Source organism: Calypte anna, chromosome Z (genome assembly GCF_003957555.1).
Source record: "Calypte anna isolate BGI_N300 chromosome Z, bCalAnn1_v1.p, whole genome shotgun sequence".
NCBI classification, from domain to species: Eukaryota; Metazoa; Chordata; class Aves; order Apodiformes; family Trochilidae; genus Calypte; species Calypte anna.
In genome coordinates, this window is record NC_044274.1 from 64,492,381 (window position 1) to 64,504,493 (window position 12,113).

General features: G+C 35.9%; 1 protein-coding gene across 1 annotated transcript in view; it reads right to left on the reverse strand.

Annotated features, from left to right (window-relative positions):
- SHOC1 (shortage in chiasmata 1) overlaps nt 1-12,113 on the reverse strand; it is a 57,315-nt gene that overhangs the window by 37,782 nt on the left and 7,420 nt on the right. The window contains exons 5-9 of the mRNA XM_030467780.1: nt 8,987-9,149; nt 7,057-7,159; nt 6,343-6,499; nt 4,935-5,042; nt 2,001-2,130 (exon numbers count right to left, since the gene is read on the reverse strand). Of these exons, the coding sequence (XP_030323640.1) occupies nt 2,001-2,130; nt 4,935-5,042; nt 6,343-6,499; nt 7,057-7,159; nt 8,987-9,149 (661 nt within the window). The remainder of the gene's footprint in view (nt 1-2,000; nt 2,131-4,934; nt 5,043-6,342; nt 6,500-7,056; nt 7,160-8,986; nt 9,150-12,113) is intronic.

Genomic DNA, 12,113 nt, shown 5'->3' on the forward strand with positions numbered 1-12,113 from the left:
GGCAACATCTACCCCGTGACCACCCCATCTTTCCAGGTGCTCTGGCATGACAGGTATGAAGCTCTGCAAGCAGAACTGGACAGTGATGAGGATGATGGTTAATCCAGCCTGGAGGTGTTGCTGAGGTTAAGCAGGCCCCTGCTCTGTGTTAAAATGCTTCAATTAAAAAAAAAAAAAAAAAAGAAAAAGAGCAAAAAAGCAAAAAAAAAAAAAAGCAGGTCACTGTCATAGGAGACTCCATTCTCAAAGGAACAGAAGGCCCAACATGCAGACCAGACCCACTTAGGGAAGTCGCTGCCTCCCCGGGGTCCAAGTTAAAGATGTACAGAGAAAAACTCTACCCTGGTATGGCCCTCAGATTATTTACCTCTCTTGATTCTTTAGGTAGGCATCAATGGAGTTGCAACAAGATGTCCAAGGGCAATCAGAGGGTACTTCAGGGCCTTGAGATAACAAGTTAAAGGATCAGGAGCACCAGTACTGAGCTTCCCTCTCCCTCCAGTTGCAGGGAATGGTAAATGAGGTAACAGAAAGTCACCAGATCAATACCTGTCTCTGAGCCTGGGCTAGGGATTTCAGTTTTTTGACCATGGGTCAGTTTACAGGACACCAGGCCTGCTGGCAACAGATGGTGTACATGTGTCTCAAAGGGGGAAAAAGATCTTTGTGCGGGAGCTAACAGGCACAGTAAAAGGGCTTCCAACTAGATTTGAAGGGGGAAAAGAGACAAAACAAGGCTCACTTGAGATAACCCTGGGGGCAGTATGCCAGTGTTTGAGGGATGGTGTGTTAGAGGTTCTTTGGTCTGCTGTCTCAGTGGAGGTAGGGGATGGAGACCCAAATGGCAGCAAAGACACAGCCACATGGAAATTAGGGCTTCCCCCCCAAAAAAAGAGATGATTCATTTAAGAGTACAACTTAAGTGCATCTACACCAATGCAACGTAATGTATGTGAAGGGCAACAAACAGGAGGAGCTGGAAGACACAGTGTATCAGGAAAACTATGATAAAGTTGCAATCACAGAAACACACGTCTGGAGTGCTGCAATGGATGGATGCAGACTCCTCAATAAGGATAGGCAGTGGGGTAGCCCTCTATGTTAGGCCATGTTTTGACTGTCTACAGCTTGCTGATGGTGATGCAATGTTGAGTATTTATGGGTAAGAATCAGGGTCAAGGCCAACAATGCAAATGTCTTGGTGGGATTATGTTATAGACCACTCAACCAGGATGAAGAAGAAAGCGAAATAATCTATAAGGAGGGGGGAGTAGTTTCATGACCACTAGCCCTTGTTCTCATAGAGAACTCACTCAATGTCTGCTGGAAATTTAACACATCAGAGAGTAAACAGTCTAGGAGGTTCCTGGAGTGTGTGGAAGAGACCTTCCTGACACAGCTGGTGAGGATATTCAAATCTTTTTGTGCATATGCAAGAAAGATGGCAAGGCAAAAAATGCTAGTCTTAAAAAAAAAACAAAAACAAAAAAACAAACAAACAAACAAACAAAAAAAAAACCAACACAGAGAGAAAGAAATGATAAAGCAATCCTGATCCTCTGTCAGCAGGAAAAAGGCCTAAATTCTATTGCAAATTCCATTGCTGAGAGATATTCCCAAACCAGACAATACTGTCCTCCTGCATGAGACACTTACTCAACATATGTATTTGCCATATGTATAAATATATGGATACATATACATACTTGCTATATACATATTTACTGTTGCCTACTCCAAAAGGAATAGATTTTTCAGGCTATTAAGTCTCCCATGACAAAGAGGCCTGCAGCAGCAACTGCTACTTCATTTTTCAAGCTCCCTTGAGAAGCCACAGGTATGGATCACACATTCTGGTCAATTTTTCACACAAAAATGGAAATATATGTATGTGTCTCAAAGAATATAATTACTATTTCACAAATTGACTAAGGCAATTTTTTGCACTAATTTAGAGGATTTATGAATTAAAGGATTTATTACTACAAAACTTTAATTACCTGTTGCTAGAAAGAGGAATAGGTTCTTCTTGAAGGTCTGTGCACAGAAAATTAACCCATGATCTTTGTTGTCTGCGTGGGGGAGTTAAAGGTACTTCCATTTCTTCTTTCAGATATGGAATACATTTAGCTAGAAATGGTATAAAGTCCCACCCCAAACAAAACAAACAAACAAACAAACAAACAACCCTGAATCACAAAGTTACTTGTGAATGTAACACACATACTTAAGAATTTTACACTAGTGAAGCTTTGGATTAAAATACTGAATATTTTCATGGGTCAATTCACTAGTTAAGCAGTAAGTCCCAAATATTTCACATTTCACTTCCAGACAGCTTGGCCATAAAAATGTGTGGATTACATTCCTTTACTCATCCTGTAATGTAGCTCTGGCTAAATACTGTTCCCATGCAAAAGTAATTTTTAGGATTAAATCAACAGGTACTATGTTTGAGATTTTGATATTAAGTGTTCATCCCTGACTGCCTTCCCACATAGATGAAGTTAATTAGACAGCAGATTCCAGACCAAATTGTTGTGTCTGTAGCATTCAGATGAATGGACTGAGGAACTTCAGAAACAGACAGTCAGGATTTTAAAGACAAAATTTCTCTTTCAAGCAGAACTAGTATTCATTGTAATTTCTATGGATGAACACTGAAATGAGTTACAACACTATTTTTTAAAGCAGTATATAAACAAACCTGGCATGTTGAAAGTCCCCTGCAAGTCACTTTCCATATACTTTTTTTCCCCCCAATAATATCGCACGAGGACATTTTAATGGATTATTGCTTTTCATTCAAATCAATACAGAAATTGCAATTTGCAATTGATTTTGGTGTGATTCCATAAAAACTGACAGTTGACACAATTGCACTGGTATTTGTTGGCATTCTTCTAATAATATTTTTTGTTAAGCTTGACTGGAAAGTAGAGGTCACAAAACCCACAGTTCCTCCACGTTATGTGAGAACAGCCAGAAAAACTGCAAATAAGTGCTTCCATAAGGAAAAACACTTGTAACGAGTTTCCTATTCATTCCAACAGGCAGTAAGCAGCTGCAATCACCACAAACACATTGTTTGGCCAACTGGCACACAGCAGGCTAGGAATCAGACACCTGCCCAGCTGCTCACAGCTGCTCCTCATCTGACCTCACAAGCAGATAATAAGGACAAAGAGCAATGTTAGAAAGCCAGAGGATGTCCAGTACATACAGGGGAAAACAAACAAAACAAAACAAAAGTGAGAAATAAAAGTAGTTACAAACAAAAGAAACAGACTTCCCATTTGCCCAGAGAAATAAAAATAAGCTCAATGAACTCCTCCGCCTCCTCACAAACTGGTTCTTGGGATGAGAAACTAATTTAGCACCTTTTTTTTTTAACAAGACCAGAATTGATCTCAGGACATAAAAAATTCCTGACATACCTAGGAAAAGCAATTGTTTCTCCTTGAGAAATACTTTTCATATTTGTTCTTGTGTAGTTAATTTTGCCTTTGAGGCTGAAACATTTTGACCATCTAAATTAGTTAAATCCTGCTTGCACTCAAAATGCCATTCCCCTTCTCAAAGCATTAATGGCTGAGTGAATTCCCTTGTCCCTCAAGAATTTCATCAATAGACAATCCCCATAGCTAGCAGGAGAGGAAGGCAAACTGAAAAATTTACAGAAAATGCAATTAGTTTATGACTGTTTCTTCTTTAAGTTTAAGTGAATGTGTATCACTTCTGGTAACTCATAAACAGCAAAATTAACTAGAAGGAGAAGACTTCGGGTTGTCTCTGCTGAAATTTGACACACAATGCAGGAACTTTCATTACCAAACAGAATCTTAGGACTGCATATACAGATTTTCAGGTCTCTATCCAGCTGATCTGAGTATAACCTTTTAAAAAAAAATACATGGAGGGTATCTTTGCCCCAGATTGAATCTTACCTAATTCAATGGCAGAGCTAAGCCAGCAAACTGGCAATAAAGATTAATGTAATGACTTTATTTTTAAAACAATTGAGGGTGATTTGACTGCTCATCTACTTTCTAGGAATGGACAATATCCTAGATTAGAACACAGCCATCTTGTTTTTACTGTATACAGGTCAAAGATCCCAAACTGCTTAGTTCTACTGCACTTAAGCTCCTCCTGCTTGTTATAAGCTATAGAATAAAAGAGAAGTCAGACTGTTCATCAGATTCAGATTACAGTAAATCATCCTAAGCAATCATCTCCAGATGGAAACTAAGTTTAACTTTGTCTTGGTAGGACAAGATATGGTGGCTTTGCCTTGAGCTTTTATATCAGACACTTTGAGTCTGATATGATTCCTCCCAGCAAAAGCTCACTACAATACAGTACCAGGAGTGTGATGCTGTCAGCCTGAAGGGAACCACCACTAGTTCAGCTTAAACCATATTGACACCAAGGCAAATAGGTGGGCCTCTGTGTTGAGAAAACTCAACATTTCTCAAGGATTTTAGTAAATGTTGTATGGAATACTACCCAGTAAGCATGCACTGGAAGATATTACTGCTGTTGTTCAATGCAATAATGGGTAGATTTTTTTTCCAATGTAGGATATATATTGGGATAAGAGGTACATGTTTATTCACCTCAGTCCAGATCACATCCATTTGTAAATGTCACTCTTTGCATGACCTTACTGTGAGAAATTTAAAGTGAAAAAAAAGATATAGACAACACTTGAAGCCAAGAGGAACATGGAGTTGTTTGAATTTCACTTTTAAAACTCTGGAAGGAATACAGCACTTCTACCTGCTTTCAGTGCAGGTACAAAGCAGTAGATTACACAAAGCAAACATTCTGATGTCTATACAGTGCATGTCTTCCCAAGAATGGAATATGGAGACAATCACTTGAAGAATTTATTTGAAATACCACATGTTGATTTATGTAGATCTTCCTACCTGACTCACAGAATCCCAACATACTTCTGCTACCATTGAAGGAAACCTCTTGTGGCACAGGACAGTACTTAGAAATTTCTATTTTGTATGTAATTTCTGCTTTGAGATCTGAAATCAGAATTGAAAGGGTACCTCAGATGAACCATTTATTCTTTTTTCCCATCAGAGCATTTTTTTTTCTTTTAATCCTCTTACTGAATCTCCATAATAGATACTTAAGAAGTTTTACAGCTATGCTCAGTAACCCCAAATTCCTCAGCTAATCAGAGCAGTGCTCAGACCTTAAAGGTGCCAGGAAAAAAATATAATACCGAACAGTCACTATCTGAACTATTCAAAGTTTTTAAGACTACAGTGATGTAATTTCTGGAACAAGTAGATAGCTCAAATGTATTCTACGAGTTGTATGTGTATGTAGATTTTCTTGCTACTAAAAAGGACTGAAACTGCATAAAAAAAGAATGATATGTTGATAAGTATGTACAAAATCCTCAAACTTCTGCACTGGAGGTTGGGACATTCAGCTTGGGGCATAGCATGTAGACTGTGAGGTACTAAATGTATCAGAAGAATGCACATAAAACTGCCCTTGTCAAATACACACTTTAGGGAGTTTTGTTCCTATCTTAAATAAGAGACTGGGTTCCTGCCCTATCAGAAACAGAATTCTGCACACACCCTCCACACTCAGAAGCATGAATCTTTCTCCTTCAGACTGATTCCTGTCCACCAAAAAAGTGGCTTTCCCCACTTGCTCATCAAAACTAAGGCATTTTTTACAAACCAGAATAAAAATCTCAGGCACTACTTTTTTATTTTAATGACAAAAAAATACTATCATAAATACCAACCCAGTATGCAGTAGCTGCCACTAGAGTTGTACTTCTCTATAGTATAAAAGCATTTAGTGAATTTTCTTACATTCCTTTAGAAGAAAATGCTACTGTAATTTATAATATTCCTATTACCCATGAAAATATTTAATGCTTTTTTCCCAGGAATCTGCTTCTGTGTTTGAAACTGTAATACAGGCTATTTTTACAGTATAACAGTACTGCATATAAGGATGTCTCTGAAAGTAAATTTAATACAGCTAAGAAAACTTAGCACAAAATAATTATACTCATGGTAGACTGAATATCATGAATGCAGCTCGTGCTACATTTTTTTCCCAAGATTACAACACAAGCATGGATTCAACCAAATGGCAAATAGTTTACTTCCCCTTGGCTACTTGAGGAGACATTTTTAATACTCACAAATTTGGTTATAAGCACAATCCATAGTCTCATACAGAGAAATTCTCATTTGATAGCCTGTGATGTAATTCATAAGAGAACTTAATAAAAAATAATGTATGCAAATGAAAGGAAAATAAGGTCAAATATATAAGGAAACCACGACTCACCTTCTTTGATCAACTCTCTGCACATGTCTTCAGCAGCCAGAGTTTCTGGAGCTAAATTTAACAACTCTTTCACTTCCAAGTGTGATGGAATCTTAAGAGAATCTGATCTGCCATTACTGGGTTTGCAGAATTTTAATGGAACAGGCAACATGAAATTCTGAAAAATAGTAATCAAAAGTGAATGGTAGGGAAATTTCCTTTGATGTTACTGTACAGTCAAGGGTTTCTCAAAATCTTGAAATAGCTGACTTCTAAACCAATAAAAGAGCTTTTAAGAAAGAATACATGTGACATTTACACAGCATAAGCAAAGCTTTTTTTTCTTCCAGTGCAGAGATAATGCAATTTAAAAAAAAAAAACAAAACCAACACAAGCTGGCCCTCCAAATTACATAATATGTGTTGGACCTTTCCCTCTCCCATGCCTGTGTCATGACTCCCTGGTTTGGTTAATTTGTATTTGTAGAGTAACAGTACCTACATAAAACTGCCATCATATCAGGTCCCAGGAGAAATGGCTGATCAGACTGGAGATTCCCAACAACAACAAAGAATTTAAAAATCACACATAATACCAGTGTTTCTAGCCTTTTACAATGAAGGCTACAAATGTTTGGTCAGTATGAAAAACATTCAGTAAAATGACTTGAACATGAACAAACATGCTTATCATGAAGCAATCATTAATATAATTATTAAAGAAAAGTATGATACCTCTTCATCCTTTAAAGATATAGTACAGAAGTTCTCTTTAATCTCCTGCAATTCTTTTTTACTATCTTTCATCTCCATTTCATTTTGGAAAGTCAAACATCCCCTTTAAAAGATCATAAAATAAAGTTTGTTACTCCTTTGTCTAACTTCAGATCTAGGATTAAAAGCCTTACCAGTAGCTTAAAACTTATTATTTAAATTTTTTTAAAACCATGCTTTTATAAGAAAGCAATTCCAAGGGATGCTGTACCAATCTGTGTCATGAAATGAAAGTCTGTTTCAGTAAGTATTACATTAGATACAGAGCAGGAACAACGCAATAGTGGGACCTGCCTTGTAAATGTTACAGAAAAAAATCCCCAGGCTAAATTCATCTCAGCATGTAAGCTCTGTCACTTAAAATGCCTTCTATAAAAGCTGCAAACCTAATTTTCTTCTAATGTCAAGTTTTTCTACTATATACAAAATCTCTGTAATCTTAAATGTTGGCAATATTTATATTTTGTCACCTTTCATTTCTATTTTCAGGAATCTTTCAGTGCCAAAGGTGGCACAGTCATGTACACTATTAATTGAAATGAAAACTAAATGTGTGTTCCCTCGTTTAACTGGCAAGCTTTTAAAATGTCAAGAAGTAAAACTCAGAATTTGGGGGTGCTATTTGTCTTGTAAAGCAAGGATACAGGCACAACAGGGATGAAGATTTTCCAAGTAGAAAGAAAACCTTTCACCCTTGTGGCCATTACAAAATCTAGAATGACTTTCTGGGGGGATAGCTTCCTCAGCAGTCCCTGGCACCACTCCTCTCCTGGAGGAATACTTCAGTCTGAGAGTATAGATTATTCCATTCCTAGCCTTTGGATGCTCACTGACTTTCAGAAGAAGTCTAAGCTCCTGTGACTAGATGTATCTCCTTGTGTGCTCCACAAGGAGATGTGGACTCCCACCTGGAGAAGGTGGGAGAAGCAGCAGGTCAGAGCTATTTCTGTAAAGGTTCACACTAGCAATTTTTTCTCCTGCCACTGGTGTCTCTGAAACTCGTTGCAGAATTTGCATCATGTTCTCTTCATTGGATATTTACAGCACTCACACATGCACATTGTCTATGTCTAAGATTCACTGCAAGGTAAGGGTGTTTGTTTGAAACAGCTGGCAGACAACATCACTCTTCTCTGTTCTCTTACTAGGTAGGGACAGCTAAATCAGTTAAAATCTGATTTTCCTTGCTTATGAATCATGCAACCCTATCAAGTGCAAAACAATCTACAGAAGTCATCCAGGCATGGAGTAAATCAGCACAAAAATTTAGCCAGACATTATTAATGCCTGTGTACAGATGAATATATTTACAAAAAATACAAGGCACAATCTGAATGTAACCCATACTGGTTTTAAAGTAACTATTCAAAACCGTGACATGAGACAGCATTCAATTAAATCTAAACAACGCAGCAAAAAGTGAAGGAAAAAGTGAGCAAAAACCTAAGAATAATTTATATTTGAACTTGAGGAAATACATTCAGCAGGGTAAGAGCACAGACTTACTGACAGTCTGACTCCGAAGAGAAAGATGTAACATGGAAGGATGTAGAATCCTGGCTCAACTAAACTTAGTGGCATTTTACTGATAGGAAAAAAAAAGAGTCTGAGGGAGGACCATGTCCATTAAAGATGGACATTCTTATCAGTATTCAAAAATGCAATCCTGAGCACGTTTTGCACTTCCAGAATTACATAATTTTAAGCATTCAGTTCTTTTAAAGAATGCAAGGTCATCCGAGTTATTTTTCATAAGAAGAAAAGCTCACATCCACCTGTTGCAAACGTAAATGAATTTAAAAATTAACACACAAACTTAAATGAAGATGCTAAAATGTTAATGGTATTGTGCACAATTACTTATGCTTAATATTATACAATTTGTAGATACCTGAAAACATTCTCTTCTGTTAAAGTTCGTCCTTCAGAATCTAAAAGGGGATCTTTCACTAAAAAAAAGTGTAGTCTGCTCAAAAGTACAGATGAAGTGGGCAGTTTTTTACGAAAATTTTCAAGATTATCAATAAAAACAAATTCCTCCTCCAAATATAAATCTGAAGAGAAAGAACAGAGAGTACATTAACAAGCAATATAAACGTAGGAATATAAAGACAAGAAAATTATGAGAGTGAAGGGTACTGTTGACCAGCTGTTGAAATGCTATAAATGTCAGCAAGAAAATAACTACTTTTTCCTTCAAATATTTTAGGTTTTTAAAGCTTTAAATGCAATGAAGTTTAGAATTCCAGTGGCTGGTGTGATAAGCCTTAGTTTTCTTTTGCTTTGTCTTTTATCTTCTATTTTACTTATTAAAAAGAACACATACTTCCTTTTCATGCCCTTGTTTGCAATGTAAAGTATGATAAAGGAAATTTTGGGTTAGACTTGACTGATAAACATAGTTCAGTGGAATTTCTAATATAGAAATGAGGCAGTCATTGCATACACATCCAAACCTAAATTAAGACTCTAACTTTGAGACAACCAAAAAAGTAAGGTTACAAAAGGAGCAGACAAAATTCCAATTTCATGGAATCATGTACAATAAGGCACAGCTTTACTCTTGATTTGCAATTGCTATCCCAGTTTAGCTGTAGTTTTAATTATTGTTTTTTTACATTCTTTATCTTTTGACTCTAAGTGGCTATAGTACTGAAAGTGTATGGAAAAAAAGTTTTTCAATTGATGCAATTATTCTAATGTGATTCAAATATTTAATTAGTGCATTTTTTTGTTAATTTTAATGTATTTTAACCTCTTACTCCCCATCACAGGAAAGCATGCCCGTGCAAGAATCCACTTAGATGTTTACTAAAGTGCCCTCCTGAAGTGAATTTATGCCATCACATAACTGCTTTCCTAATACAGAATTTTATGATTGCAGCAATAGCTGGAGTTTGAAATTCACAAATGGCAGTGTTTGAAATCCACGCAAAACTGAAATGCCTTGCCATCTTGTGATTTCAGGAAGTGCAGTGCCACACTTCTCAATATGCTTATTTTTTCAGAGTTGTCACATGAATGTGGTATCACCCAATTCCTTTGATTCAGTAATTTCTGGTCATCAAAGTACATAGGAGAACAACTTCCAAGAGGCTTAGGCATGTGCTCAAGTACTTTATCAGTTTGGGAGCAAATATTCATTTTGTGTTTGCATGGGTATTTTACTTTCACTGCTATCATGTGCAGTGTGAAGTTAGAGCTCTTCAGCTTAGCAGCAAAACATGGATCTCATTCCACTGCGACCTCTTTCTTTTAACAGTCTGTGCAAAACAGAGAGGCTGTCAACAGCATGCTTAATATTGAATATTTGGTTGTAATCTAATAGAAATCTAATGTAGTTTGGAAGAAAATTATAACTCCACAGCTATGCACTCAACCAAATGCAGTTTTTAGGTTTTCCATTTGATGTGTTTCATATTTCAGAGTTTTTAACTTTCTTGCTATTTTCCACTGCCATAGCCCAGTAATAATTACATAGCAACATGTTAAATTTGAGAATAATCTATTACACTAAATGTCACAATATTCCTGGAAACATTTTTGCTTTGAACAACAATATTTAAATACTGCAGTTCTTAATAAGAAGTGTAGGCATTATTTGTTATACTAAACCCCAACAAATTAATGACTGGAAAATTTGATTTCGTGCTTTGAAAGGATGAACAGAAGTGTATTAACAGAAAAAAACATAAAATATTTCAAAATGTATAAGCTCGTAGTAAAAATTTCTTGCAGTACTAAAAGGAGCTGTTTTGATTTCAATTATAATCTTTCTCCATGGGAAAAGTAGATTTTAACTTGTAATTTCAAATCCTTTTATATTTTTTTTTCAAAACAGGTTAGATAATTATGTCATATAACCCATAATATTTTAATTCCTACCTATCAATAATTCCACACATTTTCACAACCCCATGTACATTTTTTCATGCCTTTATTGAACTCTCTTCAGTTTTGTAATCTTAGCAGACTAGCTGGCATTAATAAGCAGGTTCTTCATGTCACAAAACACCTTGCAAATCTTTCAGAATGGCAGCTTTTAAAAATGTCAGAACTTACAGTTGCCTCAAAAGCGAACAGACTTTTGCTAACATTTCATTCTTTAATGCAAACAGAAAGTTAGAAAAAGGGTAGGCAGTCACACATTGGTTACATTGAATGATAATTACGGATCTGCTAATTCAATGAAATAGTCATTACAATAGGGAATAATTTTGTATTCTACCAATTAAAAAAAAATCTTCATTTTTATTTTTGTTTAAGTATAGTAATAATCAGTAACTTCAAAAGGTATAAAATGCTTTATGACATTTATACTTCTTTTACTTTATTTCAGAGACTTCTGTGGATGTAAAGGAATGGCTAAGGCATGGGAAAACATCTGAATTATTTCTATCCTTTTTGTTAGCACACAATATAGAGAGATTTATTAACTACTGAAACTTCCTGCATTATGCCAAGTCACTTGGAAAAAAATCAGGTAATTACCTAATCAGATTAATTAAGATTACTTGCTTTCACTTATTATCTATAGTACACTTCCACTATTGATATTATGTTCCTAGTGAATGTTATCTTGTATAATATCACATCAAGAACCACCTGCCTTCTCTGTTAGAGTGTAGAAAAAAAAACATTACTTCCCTATTCTGAAGGTAACATAATTTAGAAAAACTAAAAAAATCTGTACTGAAAAAGTATACCTGATATTACCCCATTTGAACAACTTTCACCCCAGCAACTCCTTAATTCTTTCCCTCTTTAACACAGTAAAAGAAGATGCCACAAGGATCTAATTTTTAAAAGGATCATTAACATTTTGATCCATGACTGATAACATCTAAATATGGTGATGTTTTTTGAAACTTTCTGCTATGTATTTAATAATCCTGAAAATTCTTTTGGCTTGCACCTACTTTGAGCTGTTAAGACAACCCCCTGCTTTCTCCAGGGAACAAATCTCTCTTAAATGTTTACAATGTTTGCAAGTGCAAATTGATCCCTCAAATGACATC